General features: G+C 39.2%; 2 protein-coding genes across 3 annotated transcripts; one reads left to right on the top strand and one right to left on the bottom strand.

The window, feature by feature from the left end:
• Positions 1–75: 75 nt before the first annotated feature.
• LOC115736670 lies at positions 76–14,746 on the bottom strand. 2 transcript variants are annotated; one of them, XM_048273395.1, is made up of 19 exons: positions 13,094–14,746; positions 10,302–10,387; positions 9,796–10,161; positions 9,618–9,701; positions 9,115–9,486; positions 7,105–7,165; positions 5,953–6,085; positions 5,226–5,332; positions 4,907–5,155; positions 4,522–4,769; positions 4,194–4,424; positions 3,906–4,118; positions 3,742–3,795; positions 3,542–3,607; positions 3,321–3,461; positions 3,155–3,208; positions 2,129–2,188; positions 986–1,372; positions 76–894 (listed from the first exon to the last, which is right to left on the bottom strand). In XM_048273395.1, exons 1-19 carry the CDS (start codon positions 14,322–14,324, stop codon positions 730–732), a joined length of 4,308 nt encoding a protein of 1,435 aa, XP_048129352.1. In that variant the 5' UTR covers positions 14,325–14,746; the 3' UTR covers positions 76–729. The 2 variants fall into 2 exon arrangements, with proteins under 2 accessions (XP_048129352.1, XP_030524386.1); XM_030668526.2 differs by having other exon boundaries at positions 5,953–6,097; positions 13,094–14,745.
• Positions 14,747–23,376: 8,630 nt separating this feature from the next.
• On the top strand, positions 23,377–24,583 carry LOC115740333 (glucan endo-1,3-beta-glucosidase-like). Its single transcript, XM_030673849.1, has one exon. It carries the CDS (start codon positions 23,509–23,511, stop codon positions 24,493–24,495), a length of 987 nt encoding a protein of 328 aa, XP_030529709.1. The 5' UTR covers positions 23,377–23,508; the 3' UTR covers positions 24,496–24,583.
• Positions 24,584–25,421: the final 838 nt, after the last annotated feature.

Raw genomic sequence — 25,421 nt, forward strand, 5'->3', positions numbered from 1 at the left:
GCTTCGTGGTACAAAAAGGTGTTATGCTCGATCAAAACGATTGTTAACCTGTCCATGGAACCGTTTGGACTTGCGGAATAAAAGCTTACTGATTGAACAGAAAAATTCGTTCCGAGACCAATGTAGCGACTCAATGATCTTTCAGCCAACAAGAGAAAATGAATGAGCACAATTCCCACCATCAACGTCCAAATCCCACAAAGCTAAGGCACATTGTAAGGTACCGCAAGGAGCATTCCAGCAAATTGACTTTGGCTCAATTGCTGAATATTGATACTGTAACTATGTACATGCACTAAACTTTACATGCACACTACAGGATTCTATCTGCGTTATTTTTGGGCATTCAAGTACAAGCAACAGCGATAAGCCTCTATAGATTTTGTTAAGCCCACCAACCACCCGTCGTACCCCAGGCGAGCAATGTGAATCAACAAGAAGAATTGAATTAACCCTGACCTCCTGTACACTCGAACGCTTCTCAATGAATGTACAGCTACGGTGCCAAAATTTCACGGTCAAAACCAAGCAAATTGTTGGCTCCCTTCGGGGTGTAAGCACGACGACCACTGACCAGGCTGGGCATGATCTCACCGTTAATGCCTCAATTTCCTTTTACCATGATCACCCAAAGGCAACAACTTCTGCCGCACAAGCTTCGTTGACCCGTGACAGACACCAAGAAGCCTTGAGCACGCGACTTGCAAACCAGAAGGAGACGTTCTTTGACTAGCCACCATGTTCCAATGGCTCACTCGAACCATCCCGGTTTATCCACTTATCCTTTGGGATGCTGTCTGATGGTACATATGCATAACCTTTAGGTAACATCTTATTCTTCAAGTCGGCTTGATCAGAAGTCATCACCAGCTCTTTCTCGAATGTATCTGGATGCTGAGTCAGAATGCATAGAGAGAAGTGAAAAACCAGGTCCTCACTACGGGAACATTCAGTTGAAGTGAGACAAACAAAGGCGAAACTATACCTTCTTATACCTTGACCTCACTTCTCCATCATTCAGAATATTACGAGATGCAACTGGTGGCCTCTGAGGAATGTGTTTTCCAGAGAATAAAGCCTTTTCTGTTGGCTTCCGGATCACAATATTCTGTGATCCAGAGCTGCCATCAGTCTTTTGATCAGTGCTGGTGTGAGAAGGAACTTTACTTCGTCGCTTGATAGAAACTGAGCTATCCACAGTCATTTCATCCGATTTCTGAACTGCTTCATTGCCAGATCTGTAGTTCAGTGATGTTGTGGCAGATTCTGAGCTGGCATCAGTAGATAAGAAAGGACCTTGAACCAACCTCGATCGAGCAACCGTGTTTCTCTTCAACGCAAGTATTTCGTGCGTGGAAAGCACAATTTCCCGCTGCAAACATCCAGTCAATGTGAAAGGTCACAACTAAAGTTCCAAGAAAAACATGAATGGACAGTTCGGACACATGCCAAATCCTAGGAGGTTAACAATGAAGAGTGGACTCCGCATGATAGTATATAAGAACAAACGTAGGCATGCTGCGAAAGACTTTGATATAATCCCAGAACACTCGCGTTCCAACTTTAGGATATGAAATATTATTAGTTAACAAGATCTGCAAGTATCAATTCGCAAAAGCAATAAAAAGAAAGAAAAGTTTCAAAGAAATTTCTTTCCCCACTTAGAGGAGTTAATAATTATCCTGTTCCATGGACGGCCATGCCCATGCAAAAAAGATCCCCCACCATCACATGAAAGATCAAACAGTGAAACTCTTCTACTGATGTCCAAGCCCCACCTAAAAGGAACCGACTACCTGACTAATGTGCAAGTAGACTTTAACACATATATCACAAAGAGGATAGATGGCATAAATGATTGTCAGAAAGGCACTAACAGTACAAATGCAAAAGAATCCATCTTATAGGGCCAAGAACCTTCCAGCACCAAGAAAGAGTTGTGCAGGCATAGAAAATCACCTGCAGAGCTATTGCAAGAGCTATGGAAAGTGTCTAAGTTTCTAAAGAGGTGAATTAGCATATCAGCAGCTTACTGAGACCATAGAAAAAAAAAACATGCTGACGTCATGTCTTTGCCGCCACGATTGAGCATACCATAAAACAGACATCATCATACTGCTTGGCTTACCTTCACTTTCTCACGTTTAATGATTCTCTCACAAAGAAGCCGCAATCTTTCCAATTCAACCTGCAAGAGCATTGAGTGAAGTTCAATAATCTGATTGATAATATATGCAGCAAACATACAAGCATAGTTACATATTCATCATATGTAGACCTGGCAAACGGATGACTCGGGTAAAAAATAGTACAGCCCAAATTGACTCATTTAACCCGTTTTGACCCATTCCCATGTAACACTAATCTAGCGACCCATACCTGACCCAACTCATCCCAATTCATACCCGACCCGACTCATATTCGTTAAACACTTCCATACATAACCCAATTTACGAAAACTTGTGTCTTATAAATTTCTAAAAGAATTATATTGCTAAACCACAATGGACAATTTTTTGTTCTTCGTTCTTTTCTCTTCTGTTTTTTTTTCATTCCAAATCAGGGTCACCCGCTGACCCTCGCCATTTACAGGCGAGGGCGGATTTCGTAGAAAGAAAAGGGAAAAGAAAAAACAATAAAATAAAATAAATATTATAAAAATCATAATTAAAAATGACCTATTTATAATCCATTTAAACTTGTTAGGTAATCCATTTATGGCTCATTTAAGACCCACTAAGTAGTTAGGTAACCCATTTACGAGCCACTTAAGCTTTGTTTTTAAAACTTAAAGCAACCCATTTGTAAAATGCACCATTGTATATGGGTTAAAATATAGGTTCTAGACCCATTTTACGACGTCTAATCATATGCAAGAGAAAATCAGCCATGACTTGCCATAACAAGTAAGAAGATAGTCAGGGGTAAAAAAAAAATCAAGCACAGTTAAAACCCAAAACAAAAAGTGAATGAAAACTAGTTTTCAAAAGGAAAACTAGATAATACATACTAAACTTCATATGCCTTCTTCTGGCTTTTTAAAACTTAACCAATACGTCCACTTGCTACATTTTTCTGAAGTTTTAACGGTACCCTGATTTCCTAAACATACAAAATTAGCCTATGCCTCAAATCAACGTAAATGTCACTGTACCCGGATTTGCTTGATGCTCTTTAGCTCTTCAACTCCATACTTTTGCGACTCAGCCTGTCCAATTTATAGATATACAACAGAATATATGAATTTCTGAGGTATACAACTCAATATCTAGGATCTCTGGAATTGAATTAATAAATGCACATGCAAATGCAAGACACACCTTTGCCTTCTGCTCAACACTGTGCTTTCCACAATAAGCCCGGTGCTGCAACTTGCCACCAACAGTCTTTACACTCATGAATAATCCAGTAGTTCGAGCACATGATGGATGAAATGTGCTCTGACAGTGACCATAATTGCACTGCGGGCCAGAAGAGCCAGATTTAGTTTCATCTACTTAAAATGGATACACAGTTCATAGAATCATAAAGGTAAGTTCACCTTTATGCAGACACCATATCTATGGTGGCACACATTACACTCGTCAACACCTTTTGAAATTGAATCCTGCCATTGTCTCAAATACATTGCTTTACAACATTAGAAAAAATCAACAGGCATGAATATGGGCTACATATCTACAGAGACAAACGAAGCATAAAAAAGAATCAAATAGTTCAGGCACCTAGCATGACACATACCATTCCTTCGACTGGATTTACTTGTCCTCTTGTAAAGGTAGTTTCAAAGATCCACTAGAGCACAAAACAAGAGCATAAACAATCAAAACAAAATTCAAATTTCCATCTGCATAAGGATAAAACAAAGAAATATTCACAAAAACCACAAAGGAAGAGCCATTCACCTCAGCACAGAAGGCATGGACCCATTTACCATCTATGCATTTCCTAAAAGCACCGGTGTTGCCTCCACATAAAGCACATTCGGCAGCAGAAGTAAATTTCTCCCAGAAATTGACAGCTGGTGCTCCAGAACTTCGTAACTCTTCACATAATTCACAGTACCATGGTCCAGTGGATTCTCTGACACTCCGGTAGCAATCCATGTGCACAGAAACCTGTTACCAGAGAAGCTTGTCAAATCCAGGGCGGCTAACTAAGATTACTTGGAAGGAAAAACTCAAGGTGGAAACCTTGCAACTTGAACAGACTAAAATAGGATTCATCAGTGTCTCAGGCCGACTACAGATATCACATGATTTGGGATGATCTTTGGAAAAATCCGATGCTGACTGCATAGACCCAGAATGCCGTTCCAATGAATCCTTATGGACACCTGCTTTAGGAATTGTCTCCCTTGCTCGTGGCATAAGTTGCGAATAATAACCAGCCCTTCCACTAGTAGTATTGTGCTTCACCAAATTCTGCAGAGACAAGAAATCAAAATGAAGACCACAACCACAATAACCATCATTCCCCTCCATCAACCATTAAAGTAATTTCCAAGACAATGCCAATAACCTCCTGATTCGTTGATCCATCAAGCAAATCTTTCCTGAGTGAAGAAATCCTAGATGAAGCTGCTGCTGCAGCAGTAGCAGCAGCAAGAACAGCCTGGGCTTCCTTGTGCTTCCGCTCCTTCCTACCCAGCTTCTTTGCCACTCGGAGCTCACAAAGATATTTGTTGACAAGCACGGCATCCCATACTTGACCATGACCTGAATCAATCTCCTGTGGCAGATCCTTTCTAATCTTATTAATCAAATTATCTGCGTGTGCATTCCAGAAAGGAAACAATTAGTGAAGGTCACGGTTCCATAACCGATAAAGATATATCATATGTAAGGGAAAAAAAGTACATACTTAAACCATGTAATGAATCAGATAAAGGAGAAGAAAAACAAACCACTAAATTGTTTTCGAGCGATTGCATTGCCAAGCAATCTACGTTGAAAATAGAGTATCTCTCCTTCCACTTCATCATTTGGGGACATCTCTAGCACTCTTGATCGCCCAGTATTGACCAAACTTTCTGAATCTTCTCCATCTGATTTACATTTTATTGTGTTGCAAAGAATCTGCCCATTTTGGTGATCGCAGCAAACACTGGCACCACAAGAGGAACCAACACGAGAGGTTTCTCCTCCTTTTAAACCTGCAAAGTCAAATATCTGTAAGACCTTAAAAAAAAAAAATATGCTAGCAGATAACAGAAAAGATTTTACCGTCATTCTCATGCATAAAATCCCATAGGAGTCCTCTGCTCCGCATGTACAGCAAACTCTTTTGGATAAATGGATGCATGTAGAAACTTCGAAGTGCTTCTGATTTTCTGTAGTACATTTTTGACTTAGAGACTGATTTTATGCAACCATAGTATCAAAAAATTTCAGGAAAACCAGGACAAAAGACACAGAATATTTCAAATGCACGTAAAAGGAGCTGGAGAAGAAAACTTTAACCTACCCATAAGGAAGAAAGATGGCAAAAGAAAGAAAAGAACGAAGACGGCAAAGAGGATCTCAATATTCTCAGACCGATGGTATTTTCACACGTTTTATACGGTAATTGAGGGAGGAGACAAGAACCAGACTCTCTATACAAATATCAGAAAAACCTCTTTTGTAGACACATCGTGCCAATTACTTATATGTCACATAGAACACTTGCACTGTCATAGTTATGAACAGTTTAATTTGTTCTGACACTTCTTCCAGCAACAGAATGAACTCAATATTAAGGTTGACTCTGGAAATAGGAAAAAACCAAAAGAAATATATGCCAGCCTTGATATGCACAATGACTATTACACAAATTAAACATTTCACTTGAAGCTAAGAGTTTCTTTGGGGACTCACTTCATTCTTTAAGGTTCACGATTGCCGGGTTAACATAATCTTTACTACAATGCAGAAAATTAAATTTCCCGGAAGACAATTTAGCGGAACTTACACAGGATTAGAAAGTCCAGGATTCTCATGATGAGGACAAACAGCATTTTCAGTGTTTGGAATTGCTAAGGTACTGGGGTCATCTGCGGCCTCTTCCAATTGACTGCACTGAGAAAAGCTGCTATTTGGAGGTTCTGCTGGGATACCTGCCCACATTCGCAGCTAGTGACCAAAAAATTGACATCGGGGGTAAATAGAAACGAGCAATATCCAGCCACTTTCTGGATGTAGGTCAACCCTCAAGAGAAACCTCACACTGCTGCTTACAGTCCTATTAATTATGTCAATCGTGCCCAGCAGAAACCAGCCAACGTGCACAATAATTAACTATTCAACAATTAGCAGACCATTTGATGCTCCTTTCTGGATCTGTATAAAAACCATTTCTGACATGCAAAGTATACAAGCATTTTTTACACTAGTTTCTGTTATTATTCCTAAACAGTTCTACTTATAAACAACTGCCATACTAGCTGCAAAATGATGTCAATTTTTTGGTCCATTTTTAGAATCTGAAAAAATTGCAATTTCTATAGACAAATAAAGCCCAAAAGATGTTAAATTTTTTCAAATTTTGGAGTGTAAGAACATTGCATTAATTACTAAAATAATTATTGACTGAATTTAGCCTCCACTGAGAAAGATTTCTAGATCCATCCCTGCTAACAATTAACAAAATGGAACACTAATTTGCTACTCAACTAATGATACCATTACACTTCTGTCATGGCATGTGCGATAACTTACAATGCTTATTAAATGCCACATTACCGACTATACGAGGCAGTGTCTTTAATAGTGGTTGTACATTCCAACATAAACACATCCCTTTACTCTTTCTTTCAACTCCTATCACTATCCTAAAGCATAAAACATTCCAAGGATCATGTACCAAAGGAGAACCTTCTGACAAGCTAATGACATTTGATCACATGGAACGATCTCTTCACTTAATTGTCTATACTATGCACTTTCGACCAGGGACCAGGTCAGGGCGAAACTCACAGGAGTTAGGCACCAGCTGATAAACTGATACACGTAAGGCACGTCCTCTAAAGAATTTTAGGTCAAATAGACACATCATTCAAGCATAACAGAGCTATGAGAAGTAACCTTGGTGTCCAAGGAGAATAAACTGAGACAAGAAACATACCTAACAGTGAAGGGGAATCCCTAGCTGAAGTATTCTGAGAGCTATCAAGCTCAGTCTCGAGCTGCACAAAGAACGGCTTCGATTATTGTTTGATAACATGACCAGACAAATCCAAAAGCAGAAGCAATACAAAAAAAAAAAAAATGGCCATCAAGTTCATCAACCTTCTTAAAAATGAATCTGCAGAATAATAAGGAATAGATCAGAAGCAGCAGAAACTTCCAATTTCGTACCAATTCAGATTCAAATACATTGAAAGACTCCATGCATAGCCTTACATAATCCTAGAACTAATAAATGTAGCAGTGCATTAGCATCTTGATGCCAACGACACAGAAGAAATAAGATGAGTGGAAAAAGCGGAAAATGGAATAAAATCTCTAGCAATGATGACAACTCATAGACCATTCAGATTCTTCACTTCCTCATCAGAAAGGAATGTATTAAGAGAAGCCACAGAGAAACTTGTTGATGGAACAAGATGTTTCACTGCATCTTCCGAGAAGCTATAAATGCCTCTAATATTCTCTGTTCTACAGTGACCATGAAATAAATGCACGGCAGATAATTAAAAAACATGAGCAAGAAAATAAAATGTAAACTAGAAAGATTCAAAAGTGAGCTCAGACCAATTCCAGTTTAGACGCCAAGAGGCCATTGATTGTCCTAAGATGAATAACGTCACAGTTGAAAATCAACCCAGACATAGTGGGTCACTACAGGTAACGAGATGAACTCATACAAAGTAAAATGACAGCTCAACATGAATTAAGGAATCCCATTTTTTTTTTCTAAGAAGAATCCCACTTTGAAAAGGCAAAAGATGTTCAAAATTGATGACAGCTTTAAATTTGAGAATTGCAAAATAAATTGATATATATATACATATATGAAGATCCAGCACTCATAAGCATTCTCTATTTCGTCTAAATGATCATCGCAACAGATATATGGATCAGCCGCCATATATAGCTTCACACTATGTAGAATGACCTGGTGTATATCGCTCAATAAATGAGAAGAAATGGAAAGATCTCAAACTTACTTAAGGGGTTAGCTGAACTCTCTTCTCAGAATAGCTAACTAGGCCCAATATAAATCACATAGTTAAAGAAACAAAAGATAACATCTTAACTCCCCGATATTAATCGACCCAAAAAAAAATACTCCCCGATATTCTAATGAATACCATGAGAAGCAACAGGATAACAAATATGGTTCCCTCTTTTTTCCTTCTAGCAGGAAGACAACACAAAACTTTGAGAGAGTACAAATGAAAGAATCAGCTAGTTCTTGGTAACAAAGTTAATTTGTTTATAAAGCAAAGATAGAGATAGCAATTCAAAAGTGCAGGATAAAGAAATCTCAGTTTAGATGGCCAAAATTACACTTCTTTTAACATCTAGTCTTCTTTGGATACTCTAAACCCCTTATTGCTCAATAATATAGCTTCAATTACTTAAAAAGATCTTAAAAGACCAAATACATCCATGCATGTGTTTGTCTATTGGCGAAGAGTTTTTTTTTTTTTTTTGGTCTTTTGGGGGGGAGGGGAGGATAGATAGAGAGCAGTTTTGCCGGGCTTCTATTACTTCATAAATTCCTGCGATTAACTTCCTTTAAATGAGATTGCTCAAACATTGCTGTAATAAATAATATCCAAAAGCAAAACAAAGTTACAATCTCTCAACGCCATTGTTTTACAATCACATCTGCATGTTACTAGCTTTTGGTTTCTCTCCTATGAAACCAATCAGTACATTATTACAAATCTTACTATCTTCAGCCAGAAAAACACCACAGCTTTTCACATCAGAATTCAGCAGCCACAGCAGAAGCCCCAATTATGCTAAGCCAGACAGAAAGTAAATACAAAGTACCATTGTTTGCATAGCCATTCTTCATATAAACAATAAGTAAGAAAATTGTCAGTTACTCCACTGTCCCCAAAGGAGAGAGATTCTAGGCATGCCAAAGGCATTTAAACAACCATCTGAAAACCAACTTTACCTTTTCTCTGACATCAAGAATAGATAATTCGGTTGATCTCTCTACTTCTCCGGCAACTTGATCTAGTCTGTCCATCACCATCCCATTGTCATTAAAACTATTTTTGGATGAGCAAATTATATTGTTATCCTTTAATATCCTTATGTTGCTTTTGGTTCTTCTCCGCGGGGGTACTGATTTAACAGCAACAGGATCAGAAATATCAGAATCTGATAGTGCAACTGAATCGGAAACATCAGTTCCTCCAACTTCAGCCTTAGCTGGAAAATTCGAGTTTTTTACTTTCAGATCCTTCTGCGAGGTACCCATACATGCATGATTTTTAAGCCATTTAACTAGCTTCCACTTCAAATCAGGCACGTATTTATCATCCTGCAAATAAGACATCAGGAATACGTTGTAAAGGAAAATATGAGCAGCAGAGCAGAAAAAACAGCTTCCACCTATTGCTATTAAGAAACTAATAGAGCAAACGTAAAGTTTGGGACTCATTTGGGAATTACAGCAAGTTTTGAGTAAAATGAATCGGGTGAAATGCCAATCTCTGATGCCACGTCTTTCACATTCACTTTTCCTCGATCAATCAACTGCAAATTGGCAAATACAAGGACAATCTCAATCTCCACTATCATTCATAAGAGGAGCATTTATAGTGCAGAGCAACATAACAATTCAAGCAACCTTTTTCAAAATAAGCACGAAGTTCAAGGAATCAGATGCATTGGTGTCTTCATAGTTGCTCAAATGTATCTTCTCCAATTGTCCAAGCTCCTCTGAATCAGTACCTTCCAACTTAGTATTAATGTTTGATCTATCATTAAAAAGCACCACCTCTTGCAAATCAGTACTATCTGATTTGTGGGAATTATCACCCCCACTTTTGCAGCCAACTTTTGAACTATTGGTTTCTTTCGTAGGAAATACCCCAGACACAGGATTCACAATATGTGGATTTGCATCAGCTGAACCAGGACAACCTTCTGGCTGACCCAAGACAGCACTGGCCTGGACATTTGAATGCCTTGAGCAAAAAGCACGTAGCTCAACCTGTAGAATGACACTAGGAAGTAGGCCACATCAGCTAGAAAACCTCTTAACATCAAAGAGCGAAGAAAGCTGCAAAGCACAGTTACAACAGCACCAATGAGAATAACTAGAAAGCAGCATCAGCTACAACAAAAGCTTACATTGTCATCTCCAAATTTTCCCCAGATCTCCATTCTATAGCTGGCTTCCCTGGCACAAATGGGGTGGAAAGAAATTCTGCAGGTTCCTGAGTTAACATCATGCGACGCAAAAAAGTAACAAATAAGATACTTGTAACATGATGACAATGTACGTAGTAAAAAAAAATATCAGAATGTTGAACAGCATCAACATCAACATCACCTTTATCCCAAACTAGTTGGGGTCGGTGGTCGATGAACCCAAGAATAAATAAAATAAAAGCAAGACCGATTGAGGGAAAAGAAATAATTATATAAAAATAAAATAAATATATAAATAACTAAAGCCAATGATATCATAAGTAAAATCTTCTAGCATCACAATCTTACAAATTCAGTTACACATCCAACATGTAGGCCAAAACAAACACCAAAGTAATCTCAGATATGCAGCGTGCACCTAATAAGGCCAAAAAATTCTGAAAAAGAAAATTCATTTCAAATAATATCATCCTAGAAGGAAAGAGCAACCCAACAAACTAACAATAGCTCATTACATATAGTCAGCATCAAATGGTGTAAGCAAGACCGTAATTCTCAATGCGCGTAAATTAGAAAAAAACATCCTTCAGCACGAATCTTGCTGAGTACTGAATCCACAACCAGTCTAGATGAAATGTCGGATGACCTCATGGTTAACCACGATAAAGGGAGCAAACATGAACATAGGCGAGGATGCTAAGAAATACGAACTGATCAAGAGAGAACAACAACTTTTAACAACAAAGAAACCAGTATGGCTTCTAACCATTACTTTTTACATGCATGGATGGAAAACGAAGTGCTGGCATAAGTACCATTATGTTTGGAAGAGTCATTTGAGAAGAAAATTAGAGATTTGCAATTAACCCAAAAGAAAGAGATAGGAACAAAGAGGTGGACAAATTTATCTTTTCCTTTCGCTGGATATTTGGAACCAAAAAAGAAGAAGATAAGCAAATATCTTTGTTTTTCCAAACCCACACACTGCGGAGGAATTTAAAACCTTTGTGAATATTGTAAACAGGAACCAACAATCCATAATCCCTCCTCTCCTTCCTTCTAGAATGGCTAAACAAGTTAGTTTCAATTGTCTTTTTTTTTAAATCAACCATTTTATCCTCCAATCCCTCCAACTTAACATAAAGCAAAGAACCCGAGGAGCATAAAATCAATCCAAAATCTCTCTTCGTTACGATATATTAATCAAAAATCAAAAGTAAATTTCAAATTAAACTACACGATAATTGACTTCGCAAGGAAGTCAAACCTCTAGTTTATCTATCTAAAGCTACATGAAGCCACAACTCCTTAAATGAAGAAGAAGGGGTGGATTTGTGCTCTTCTATCTCATTGCCTAACTACATTTAACAGCAGAAAGGACAGTAACAAGAGGGCTACCAAAGTAAGGATGCATCCCAAATTGCAGCCATGTGCAGGACCATGGACATTCAAGATAACCGAATACTCCTCAGATGATCCTTTTTTCTCCAGGCCAAGCATCATATATTCAAATTTCCAAATTAACCATATTATCTTTTTTCCAACTGCACAAGGTGGAACAAAGAACTACCGCCACTTTGACAACATATGGTCGATTTTATCAACTTTCCAAATTAGAGAAGGTTCCTCCTTGCTTTTGTCAAAAGTTGACAGCCGAGGCATGCCTATCCAATTAAAATTGACTACTTGCTATACAGTAAGAAATTTTCAAACCCAAAAAATTTCAGCAGCTATATAAGATAAAATCCAGAGAAGATCCCTGTCTATAAAAAAATTCCACGGAAAGCAGCTACTGCAAGACAACTACCAAAGCTTTCGCTTTGAAATTTGACTCAAAATGCAACTCCAAGATTATCAAATATAGACAGCTGGCATAAGATTGGGCATATGATACTGGGCAGATTATAGCTGCTGAAATTTTTTGGGTTTGAAAATATCTTACTGTATAGCAAGTAGTCAATTTTAATTGGATAGCCATGCCCCGGCTGTCAACTTTTGACAAAAGCAAGGAGGAACCTTCTCTAATTTCTTGTTGCTTCTAGCCTCTCATCACATCAAAGGTTCATCTTAGACATCAGAACTTATAATTGCTAATTGGTGGCATTTCCTGCTATCTTTGTAAAAGGAGTGGGGAATCTGTCGATTTCATGCTTACGGTGATATAGCTTCTAGCATGTGGAATGACTACCTACTAGTCGCTTTGTCTTGGACTTGTCCACAGAGTATCAAAAATTTGCTATATATCCAGAATTGGTACAGATAGAGGCATATCAAAATGATGAGTACTATAAAAAGCTCTACCTCCCTGGCAACTTTTCGTGTAAAAGAAGATGACTTCTTATACGTCGTGCAAAAGAAAAAGACTTCTTACAGGTAGGAAATGCCAGTTCACTTAAGTGCCTGCTGGATGTCGATTCCATGTTAAAACATGTTTTCGGCATAACCACGGAAAGGCTTAATATCACATTCACAAACAAAGAGCATGAAGTCAATTCTTCCCAAAGCATGGGGCAATAAATAAGGTTGATAAGAACTTGAACAACGAACATAAGACATGAGAAGTACCACAGTGTCATATTAACTGATCTAAGATACATAAATTCTCAAACTCCAGTCTGAAAAAATGTGATAATTACCATATGTGCATTCAAAACCACCTATTCGAGACAGATTCAACATACAAGAAGTAAAACATCCACAAAACAATTCCCAGGTTCGCCGCTGACAGAGAAGAGCAGAATGACACTAAATAGCGAAGCAACGAAACATACCATGACTGCATGGAACACAAGCGCCGCATTTTATCTTGCACACATTGCACACTAATTTCCTTCGTGTTTCCTTGATCCCTTCCAAATTCATAATCGGTTCCATCTTTGTCAGATCCTCTACATAAACCTCAGGCATCCACTGAGAACAAAACAAGTGGGCAAACTCAGAGGGTGCATTGTTTCCCTCCTTTCTCTGGACTGGTTTTAAAGCGCCTCCTTGCTTCGGACACAGGACACAAGCATTCCCCGAATCACATCCCCCGTCTTTTTTCTGCTTGCACCATGAGCAAACCCAAGAGCCATCTACATCCCCTTGCACTCCATAACACTTTGCATGAATTGCAACTTTACAAGAGCTGCAGAAGATTAATGGATTTGACTCCAAACCCGCCTCAGTCTTACAACAAAAGCTACATACAGAAGAGTTTCCTTCACAAGGATGACCAATGAGAAGCTTTTGCAAGCCTGCATCACTACCTAACAGCTTCCGTTTCTTTGAAGGCCGCTCTGATGTTAAATAAATCTTGTTCCTACAACCCAAAAGCCATTCTAAACTACCCGACAAGTCCGGTGCAGGACACACCGCTTCTTGTCTGGGAGTACCACCAGCTCCCACACTATCAATTTCCATATCCTGTTCGCCCCTCACCTGCTTCTCCTCTTCAAGAACAACCCCACTGCCACTACAATCATCGACATCCTGACAACTAACAGCATTATCCTCCACATTATCGCCTTCCAAGACTGGAATCAACATGCGCTCCCTAGAAGCTATTGAACTAACACAACACGCATCGTATAAAGCGTCGATATCCGGTAAAGCCAAGTCCCTAAAGAAATCCTCTGTCTCAAGCCAAACGTTGCTCCCTCGCGACCGCTCCACCTGCCTAGAAGACTTCTTCTCTGAGCCCGAATGGGACTTCTTGTGCTTCTTCCTGCTATCGGAATTCTTCAACAGGCTGGCCAATCCACGCGGCAGCCCGGGCACGCTATCCGTGGCCGAGCCGTCCTCGGCCACGTCGAAAGGGGAGCGCTGGGACAGAGCTTTACGTGCCTGAGAGAAGAAATCCACGACCTCCTGAGGCAAAGGAGATTCCCCAGCCATCTCCGCCGGAGGCCTCGCCGGAACCCTAGAAACAGGGCAAGGCCTCTCCTCGGCGCCACAACCCCCGTCCGCGCCCCTACACATCATCTCTCTCTCCTCCCGAAGCTGGCATGGGACTCCGGTCATCGACGACGACAGCCGCGACCCCCGGCTCCGAGGCCCTCCATTCCGGCGCGGGACAAACCCTAAAAACACCCCTCCCCAACACCCCACCACCTTCCGAAATTAGGACAGCAATCGACCTGGCGAAACACGAATTGAAACCCTAAACCCCAAAAATGCGAGTACGGAGAGCTCAGTCGTCACCTGGAAAAGCAGAGAGAGTGTGTGGGAGAGAAGGGATAAGTCTGAGTGCTGGGAAGCCTAGGGTTTTCAGTTATTTCTGGTTGGTCTTTTTGCTAATCGGATCGAGCGAGAGAGAGAGAGAGAGAGAGAGAAATGATTTTTCTTTTCTTTTCTTTTCTGTGTTTCTCGCGGTTGGATTTCGCTTTCAGAGAGAGAGAGAGAGAGAGAGATTCGCGTTTTGCGCAGGCAGAAGGGCGGTTCGTTGAGCCTTTGAGACAGAGAGAGAGAGAGAGGGAGAGAGTTCTTTCGTTCCTTGCAATGTAGAAATGTCATTCAATGCATTGGATTGCTTTGACTCGTATGGTAGTGAAACGCCAATTATTTATTTATCTTCCTGTGAATTCTCCCGGCGTCGAGATTTATTTCCTTTTGTTTACTATGCCACCTCAGCACCGACCCATCGAACGGACTAAATTGGTACAAGCGTAAAAAAAATCGAAAACTCAATTGGTAAGGAGAAAAAAAATTGGACTGAATTAACACGATTGCAATAGATTTATGACTTTTTTGATAAATATCCAAATGTGTAGCACTACAGCGCAAGAGATATTACCGTGTTCAATATGAATTACTTCTTTTGAGATAAATTGCAGTTTTCAAACTTACCATAAGATTGGTCACGAGTCTCAAGGCGAATTACTCCTTTTAAGGGCAACTTGCTTCAATTACTTCTTACGAGGGTAAATTTGCTCTGCCTTTAGATATGTTACTGCTTTCGAGCTAAATTACTCCTCTTCAAAAGCAAATTAAACTACTTCCTAAGTTCATATGAAGTTCTGACGAAAAGAAAAGTTCCTACGGAGTAAATGTATTCATCTCGAGAGATGTTACTCCCCTCCCACGATGCTCTAATTAACCGATCTTGCCGTGATCCAAACCGCACATGCAGTTATTATTTTCCTTTCTTCATGTAATAGATTGTCCATATAGCCCGTTATACAAAAACATTGTTTCATATTTCGTAACTTCGGGATGCTGTCGCTAGTGGCCAATCTTGCATTCTTTCTCAAATGTTCATGGTCGGCATATCATCGTGGTATGTAACTGTCGATCATTTTAACGGTAAATTTCATTTACACCATGTAACATTCCAAACAATGGGGAGGGAAAAATTAAGAACGAAAATTGTCTAAAATCTTGTCTTAATCCATGAAAATCGGACATTCTAAACGAACAAAAAAGGAGGATTTTTTAATTAGGGGATAAGGATGAGAGCATTTTCGGAAATCGATGATGGTTTAATCCCCCAAAATAAAAAACCAACTTTCTTTCTATGGGAGGGTCCTTTTTTTTAATAAAAGAGGTAACATTCTCGCATAGAATTACACTTTCAGCCTTCTAATTCATATTATTTTAATGGAAAGGAAGGGTAATTTGGTAATTGCGGTGATTAAATGAGTGGAGGGTCTTTTCTACTAATTTGCCGGAGAAAAAGAATATTCTCCATTTCTATTTGTGTTGAGAAAAGGCTGCACGGAAGAAAGAAAAAGAAAATTCCTCGGTGGGTCTCCATCGCTCCTTTTTCCCGCTTCCAAAGGGAGAAGCATAAAATAAATTCCGCTTTCCTTTTCTTTTTTCCTTTTTCCATTTCTTCCTCCTCCCCCTCGTGAACGAATAAAGGGAAAATTCTAAATAAGGACTTAAAGTGCAATTATTTTTTCAAATAAAGATAAAAAAAATTGACATTATTTCAAATAAAGGCTTAAAATACTTTCATTAGTTCAAAAAACATCCCGACCAATGACATTTTAGTCATTTAATTTTTTGATTTTTTTCCTTTTTTTCTTTTCTTTTATTTCTTTTTTCCTTTTTTTTTTGGTCTCCTAGCTTATTGTAGATACTAGTCTCGATGGCTGGCCACCGACGAGGGCTTGGCGAGGCTGCCCTCGAGGCTGGCAAGGTGAGGGCTGCCCTCACAGGCCTCACCCGTGCGAGCCGAGAGCGGCCCTCGCTTAATTTATGCGTGGATATGCTTCCGAGAATGAGACCGGTAAGCAGTGCTAGGATCATGGCCGGCGAAGGATGACAGCCTAGGAGGTGTCGCAGCTAGTGTCGACGAAGTCAAGAACAGCAATCATGAGATTTAGTTGCAACCGTCGAGACATGGGCACAGCAGCATCGTTGGGCCAGGGACGTGGTTGCACCATCGAAAAAAGGAACGCTGTTAAGACCACTGCTGGATTGCTTTATTGTGTGTTTTATGATTCGCGGTGGGGCTAGGGCTCGCTAGAAATCTATTGGAAATTTGAAAAGACAGAATGCAAGTACAAGAAAGAAACAGAGCCATGGAGCAGCGACACCGAGATTGGACTGCTCTGTGGTGGAGGAAGAATGGTGACCGTCGCCAGATCAGGCCACCGAGATCAGCCCTCGACTCGCCCCGGCAAGGCCAACGAACATTGCCCTCGGCCCACCCATGCGAGGCCAATGGCAGTCCTTGGCTTGCCACCCTCAAGGGCGGCCTTGTGTGACCGGCCACCGGCGAAGAGTCGGGGCAAAAAAGAAAAGAAAAGAAGAAAAGAAGAGGAAAAAAGATAAAGAAAAATAAAAATAAAGAAATTACGAAAATGTCTTTGCTTAGTCTCTTATTTGAAATAAAGTTCACTTCATGCCCTTGTTTGAGAAAATGAGAGTACATCAAGTCCTTATTTGGAATTTTACACATCGATCTTTCATGCCATTCAAGGAAACTTTTTGTCATTCAACAATATATGAAAACTTATTCATGATAATCATAATTCCAATCGCGTGTCGCTGTATAGTAATATAAACTTCATCGACAATCATTTGCCATGCCATTTTCTTAGGGTCTTTAAAATAATAACACGAGGACACCATATCTAGAGACTACATTGTCCGAATAAAGAGAAACGATGTCTCACCCCGTTTTAACTCTGCGAGACAGTGCTTTGCTTTGCCGCCACCTTGTTCCTTGCGCGGGGGTGGAGGCGAGGCATGTCCTCCCAGGTAAAAGATGGTAAAATGAGTGTATAGCATGTCTGTTAATCATGCTTAATGGTGTGAGTTATAAATAGATTATCTTCGCTTTAAAAACAAACGTAAGTGATGCATAAATAGGTTAATTGATCTTAAATAGGTTTTAAATGAGTCATAAATGGGTTTGCTAACTATGCGAGTCATAATAAATATGCCATTTTTTAAAAATTTCATAACATTTTTTTTTTCTTTTTACAAAATCCAGCCTGGGTTGTGACCCTTACGCGTGATTGAGGAGGGCTTCATGGCCCTCACCAAGTCTTAGAAAAAAATAAACGAAAAGAAAAATAAAAATAAAAAATTTCGAAGTTTTTGTTATTTTTTTAAATTATAAAAATTGTCCACGGTGTTTTGGTAATATAATATTTATTTATTTTTTTATAAATGGTTTAATTGATCTTCTAGATTTGATTAAATATGAAAGTATTTAAGTAATGTGCGTCAACTGTGGATCGGGTCAAGTATGAGTCGAGAAATTTATACTGTAATTAATAAGTCGTAAACATTATATATGAGTCAATCTGAGTCGGACCATTATGACCCGACACAATCCCCTCGTTTAACAAGTCTACTTATAGGGCACAACCCCGTAAAAGATAAATTTTTCATTATCCTTTCGAAAATTGCGGGGTGTCATTATATCCACATCCTTTTTCATAAAAATACACTTTCTCAATAATTGACTAAAATACCCTTGCAACCGCAAATTCTATGAAATATTTATTGGTGAGACTTTCTTTTCCTTCTCATTCTTAACTTATGAGCAACCATTTTTATATCTCACACTATTTGATAATTTGACTTTATTTTTATTTTTATTCCTTATGGGAAGAGCTAAAACTTCTTTTTGCGCCTTCAAAATGAACAAAAGCAACCGATCAAAATGTAAAAAGTTTAATTTGTTATAAGCATGGTCATAAGTCAAAGATTGCTTATCTTTAGATCATATCTAAATATTAACAAAAGATAGGCACAAAAAGGAAAAAGGAAAAGTTGTTGCCATTTTATCTTTTACGTGGAAACAAGTTATTAAACTCGACCGCAAATTCAATCTTAAAGTAAGTGGATAAAATTATTAAAAAATAATTAAAAGTTTGAATTTGAAATTGAAGAAAGCGAAACTGGAGTTTCAACTCCTATTTCGCATTTCACGTTAAAATGCGAAAAGCTTAAAGGAAAGTACAAAGTAAGTGATATTTACTACGGAAACTTGAAAACTAATTCCTGCAAAAATATCCACGAGGTCGAGGCCGATTAGATTGAAATTAAGTATTTACTTTAAAATGTGGTTTTGCTCAAACCATTTGAGAAAAAAAAAGTGGGCAAGTAATTTGAATTCATAAGACGTCAAATGGTAGTTTCTAATCTTATATATAGCTTATGTGATGCAAAAGATGGGACAATGAATTAAAATTAAAAATGCTAACTAATTACAGGCATAGGAATAAAATTCGGTTTCTTGATTAACGCGATTTATAAAAAAAAAAGAATAAATTGAAGAGGTGGATGGGATATTGATCTTGGAAATAGGATAATTACTTCGATACGAAATTACTCAATTATTCAATAATCTTTAAGTTCGATCATTGACAAGGTTCAAAGAAAGGGTGGGCTATTGATAAAGAATCAATTCCAAAGCACTAACGGATAGCGGGCCTTCGCTTTTTTTTCTCTTTTGAAATGCCGCTCTGCGAACAGAACGAATGAAGAGAGATCTAACCTAATATTATAAATATCCTTCACTTGTTATCTCCTCATCATCCTATTTATAATCCACGGCTCACTTCGACGTTTTCAATTTCCCATAGAATCTCTGTATCCCACGAGCTTCACTTTATATATATAAATAATTTCCTTTTGAATCATTCATTTCACAAAGTATATAACTAGAAAAAGTTCTTCGATCTTGCTTTTTGGTACAGTCCTGATATAACCCTACTAAAACAAAATGTAGCTAATACAACAGATAAAGCTGTAAATATATGCTTTTTTGTGGCATGAAATTTCCATGTAGTGATTACTTATTATTGATTCAGCTTCCATCATTTATAGATTATATGAATGAGAACTGTTCTCACTATTTTATAAGAAAATTTTCCCATATTTCAAGGAGAGACTAATCATCACACGCTTAGCACGATATAATTTACTATAAATAACGTAACCATGTGGAGGTCGGTTAGATTCAAATTAGGGGTGATCGGTTCCGGTTAGATCCGATTCTCCTCAAGGTTCTCAATTTCCAGAACTAAAGATCGGACCGACAGTCTCGGGAACCGGATAGGACCGCACCGATCAATCCAGTCTAGTTCCAGGCGGTCCAATGATACTGATAAACTATTCAATGTCTGATGATATCCCAAAATAACATAACAAAAAATATCAATCAAGTAACTCGTGCCCGTAAGTTAGCTCGTGTTTTTCGATTGTTGTTGTGCAGCTAACGGGTGCCAATAAGTCAGCCCGGGATGGATTTATCATTGAATAAAAAATGATTGAAGCCCATAAATGCATCCCCAAGTAAGCTCAAAATATCATAGTGCCAGACCAAACATCTTATCCAGAAATAACAAAAATAGATGCCTCAACAATGATGGAACACCAGGCGGTAGGTCTGAATTCAATAAACTTCCCATATATGAAACTAACAGCAGAAAAGTATAATGTCAATATCTCAAGTTTCCGAAAACAATGAGATAAATCTTTCGATTTGGTCCAGTCGGATATACCCGAAATCGAAAACCAAACCACTCGAATACCGATTTCAATTTTAAGAACCGGAAACCGGACCACCGGTTCGATCGGTCCGACTTGCTCACCACCCCTAATTCAAACTACTTTAATAATTGATCACCTAGTTGTCGATTACTCAATTGGTTATCTCGAGCGTACTTTTGCTTATGCTTTTACAAGATAACCATATTTATCCCCTTAAACACCCTTTTAACTCTAGATTAGAAGCAAAGAATCCTGCTGAGCACATTTACTTACGGTAAATAGATGTATAAAGTACACGAAAATGTACTGACAGAGATGGGTTTGCCTGAGAAAATCAAATCAAAATCACGAGGAGTTAATTTTTTTACTTGTCATTCTAGACACTAGAAATCGAAAACCAATATGATTTCTAAACTTTTTTTACCTTTCACATTTAAAGCTAGTCTTTCTTGACAAATGTCATAAGTGCGTCGCTATTGTGAATAGGTTATACATAAGGCGATATAGAATCGTAAAATCAGAACAAAAACACAGTTTCAAAGTATTGCCAGACTAGTGACCTCCCCTCTTGCCAAATCTGAATTCATTTTCCATATTTGATTGCATGGATTGTCGAAGTAATGACCAACCTCGGAGTTAAATTTTTACTTGCCTTTCTAGACACTGGAAACCCCATTTATATACTATGCATGCAGCAGAATTTCAAATTTTGTTGTCTAAAATTACTATAATGCCCTGAAATATAAAATTATGTCTTATTTAAGTAGCTGAAAGGTAAAGGCGACTTTTGTGATCTGGCTATACGATAAGAGGTAGATGTCATTGTTTGATTCCAGACCTCACTCAAAGCATGCATTCAATCGCAATAAATTCGGGAAGTTTGCGTAAGCGGAGTGCGTGCATGAAATCTAGTCGTCTGTAAAAGGAAAATTCCGTTTAGTTCGGTAGAGTTCGGCTCGAACTGCAAGCCTTGTGATTGAGCAAAGCACTACATGAATAATTGGCCATGTTTGGTTCAACATTGGGGGCTCTAAAGTCCGTTGGCCAAATGTAAATGGTATTTGGTTCATTTTTTTGCTCACTTTAGGGAGATGCAATTGCATCTCAAATGCTTTCCAAAGTCCTTTAGCTCAAAGTCTTTGGGCTAAAGGGCTTTTGTAAAATGCAACTAATTTTTTTTCTTTTAAATTTGTCACCTTAACTTGCCGCTACCCGTCGCTGCCGCCTTTGCCCACTACCGCCGACACCCAACGACCGATGACCGCCGCGGCCCCCCGTTGATGCTTGCCGACTGTCGTCGCTCGCCGTGGCCGCCGCCGCCCACCACCGATTGCCGCCAACCGTCGCTCGCTGCCATCGCCGCTGCCGCCACCAACCGTCGCCTCCCACCACAGCCAACCGCCACTTTTTTTTTCAAAAAGTAAAAATACTTTACAAAGTTCATTTTTCATCAAATAACATTTACGTCAAAATTGTTTTTCAATGTGTTTTTAAAATACACTTTACCAAACACTACTTACATTTTGGTAAAAGCCTTTATCCAAAATGTATTTGTATTTTCTCAAAATCCCTTAGCCAAATACTGAATCAAACAGGCCGTACTAACACGGATGGGTTTGGCCCAAAAAATCAAATCAAAATCACAAGGATTTAAATTTTTACTCGTCTTTCTAGACACTAGAAACCCCATTTTTATACTATGCACGCAGCAAAATTTCAAATTTTGTTGTAAAAAATTACTGTAATGCCTTGAAAAATAAAATTATGTCTTAATAAAGTAGTTGAAAGGCAATGACGACTTTAGTGATCCGGCTATACGATACGAGGCAGACGACACTCTTGGATTCCATACCTCATTCAAAGCATACATTTAATCGTAATAAATTCAGAAACCTTGCATAAGCAAAGTGCGTGTATAAAATGCAGTTGTCAATAAAAGGAAAATTCCGTTTAGTTTGGTAGAGTTCGGCTCGAAGTACAAGCCTTATGATTGAGCAAAGCACTAATGGATAATTATCTCATTCCCTTTTCGCATCGGCAAACTCCGATAATACATATGAACGAACCAATCCGATCTCTCTTCTTCTTCTTTCTTTTTACCTTCCACATTTAAATCGAGTCTTTTTTGATAAATGTCGTAAGTGTTTTCGATAAAGAATCGTAAAATCAGAACAAAACAACAGTTTCAAAGCACTGCCAGTAACCCTCCTCTTGCCAAATCTGATTTCATTTTCCGCATCCGATTGCATGGATTGTCGAAGTAATGATCAGCGTCGGAGTTGAATTTTAACGTGCCTTTCTAGACACTAGAAACCCCGTTTCTATACTATGCATGCAGCAAATTTTCAATTTTCGTTTATCCAAAATTACTGTAATCCCTTGAAAAATAAAATGATGTCTTATTTAAATTAATAGTTGAAGGGTAAAGGCAACTTTTGTGATCCCCGCTAAACCATTTCATTCATTAACCCACTCAAAGCACGAGTTACACAAATTTAGAAACATTTTATAAGCATAGCGCGTGCGTAAATCTAATTATTTACAAAAGGAAAATTCCATTTAGTTCGATAGATTTCGGCTCGAATTACAAGTCATATGATTGAGCAAAGCATTGCATGCGTAATTATCTCATTCCCTTTTCGTGCCGGCAAACTCCAATGTCACATATGAACGAACCGAGCTGATCTCTATTTTTTTTTTTATCAATCTTTCACAATTTTCTTTTGGTCGAATTACCGTTCACAAATGTCATGTGTGCTTTCGATAAAGAACCGTAAAATTAGAACAAACCCATAGTTTCAAAGCATTGTCATTAACCACCCCGTCCCCCCTATTGCCAAATCTGATTTCATTTTCCACATCGGATCGCACGGATTGTCAGAGTAAATGGCCAACCTCAAGAGTTGTTAATTACACTTAGCTTTTTCCAACCACCGAATTAATTATAATCACTTTAAAAGGAGTTGAAGTAGCTACCTTTCTCTTCAGAAGCTACACATTACCGTCTTCCTTGAGTTGGAATCAACAAAGCTAAAGATGAAGATGAAGATGAAGGGCTGCAGTCAAGGGACAGCAATGCTCATGGTGGTTGCAATTATAGAGATTTCGAGGGTTGTTCTTACAAGTAAGCCTCTTCATGCCTGAAATTTTTCCGAACTTCATAAGAACAGGGGAAAGATTTCGTTGATCTTCTCAAATCCTTTATTTTCAAACCTTACATCGCTATTTTTTCCGAGATGGCGTGCTCTTTATGAGTACTCAAGTTTTAAACTTTTCAGGTGCCTATGATATCGGTATCAATTATGGGTTCAATGGAGACAACCTTCCGTCTCCGGCCGCCGTCGTCGACCTCCTGAGAGCCTCGCAAATAAGTTACGTTCGGTTGTTCGAACCGAGGAAAGACGTATTGGATTCGTTCAGAGGCAAGCCCTTTGTCATCTCGCTCGGCACTCGAAACGAGGACATCAAAAATCTAGCGTCGAGCCCGGGCGCGGCCCTCGCGTGGATCGAGTCCAACGTGTCTCCGTTCGTAAATGATGTAAACATCGGGTACATCACGATCGGCAACGAGGTGATTCCCGGTGCAGAGGCGCTTTACATTGCTCAAGCCATAGACAACATGCTAGCGGCAATCTCCGCTGCCGGTATCACCAGGACCATCAAGGTGTCCACGGTGGTCTCGATGAACGTGCTCGGGAGCTCGTACCCTCCGTCGAACGGTGCCTTCTCCTCCCCCACCGCGCTAGCGATGAAAGGGATCGTGCCGTTGCTCGTGCGCCAAGGGGCACCCCTCATGCTGAACGTGTATCCATACTTCACGTACGCCTCGGACCCCCAGCATATCTCCCTCGAGTTCGCACTGTTCCAGTCGAAGGTCCCTGCCGTGAGGGACGGGAACTTAGAGTACTACAACTTGTTCGACGCGATGGTCGACGCGGTCTTCGTGGCCTTGGAGAAGATTAACGCGCCTGGCCTGAGCATCGCCATCGGGGAGACCGGGTGGCCGAGTGCCGGGAACCCGCCGCACACGACCACAGACAATGCCAGAACCTACAACAAGAACTTCATGGACCACGTCCTGAACCGGACGGGGACGCCGAGGAGGCCGGGAATGGCCATGGAGGCTTTCTTCTTCGAGCTGTTTAACGAAGACGAAAAGGCGGGCGGGGTGGAGCAGAACTTTGGATTCTTTTATCCCAACACGCGACCTGTCTACCCGTTCTGGCCAGGATCTTAAATGTATTTGACGGCTTGTAATTCTCTGTTTACTGCGTTGTTTTGTTCATGAATAATTGCTAAAGACTAAAATCACAAATTCGACCTTTGATTTCAAAGATTATTCTATGAACAACAAAGGGCAATTGGGCGATTAGGATGCTTGATTGTCGTCCGGATACTCTCCATCCATTTTCACCTCAAAAGTGGAGGGTTTTTCTTAAAGGTTAATATACGGAAAATTCATTTGGCCAAAAGAAAATATCACGAAAAATCTCAAACTGATATATATATGATAAATTTATTTTACATTAATATTTTAATCATAAAAAATCCCTCCGACCAAAAGAAAATTTTAAAAAATTCTAAATTGATGTACCAGTAACAAATTATCCTCCATTTATTTCGTTTAAATCGGTTCATACCATCAAAAACCTCAAATTAGTAAATTTGTGATAAGCGGAGGATAAAAATCTTAAACTAATATATCCGTCAACCGTCACGTGTCATCCAAATCAGCAATTCCATGGTAAAATTTAAAGTTACCAAATTCTATTAGAAGTCAATGTCTTGCCAAACGAGAGCTGGCGAAAAGATAAAAACCTCTTCCTCTCACGCAATATTTCAATATTCCATTTGCATTTTCGAAGACTATACGGATTTATTTTTCTTTTGTTGTTTTGTTATTTCGGTAATAATTCCATAAGAGTTTAATAGCTAAAATATTCCAACCGACAAGTTTGGTTGGCTCGTCCGAAAATAGTCCTCGTCAAATTGTTAATTGGTCTGACCAAAAAAATAAAAATTGTTGATTGGGATTATTATTATTATTTAGTTGAATGGGATTATTTAGACCAGAAAAGACCATACGGAACGACGAGGAGGCACCCCGGCCCGGCGTCCCAAGAGAGCGCGTGCACTACAGCGCCAGATATTGCATCCAGCCGC

The sequence above is a fragment of the Rhodamnia argentea genome, chromosome 2 (assembly GCF_020921035.1).
Source record: "Rhodamnia argentea isolate NSW1041297 chromosome 2, ASM2092103v1, whole genome shotgun sequence".
Lineage (NCBI taxonomy): Eukaryota > Viridiplantae > Streptophyta > Magnoliopsida > Myrtales > Myrtaceae > Rhodamnia > Rhodamnia argentea.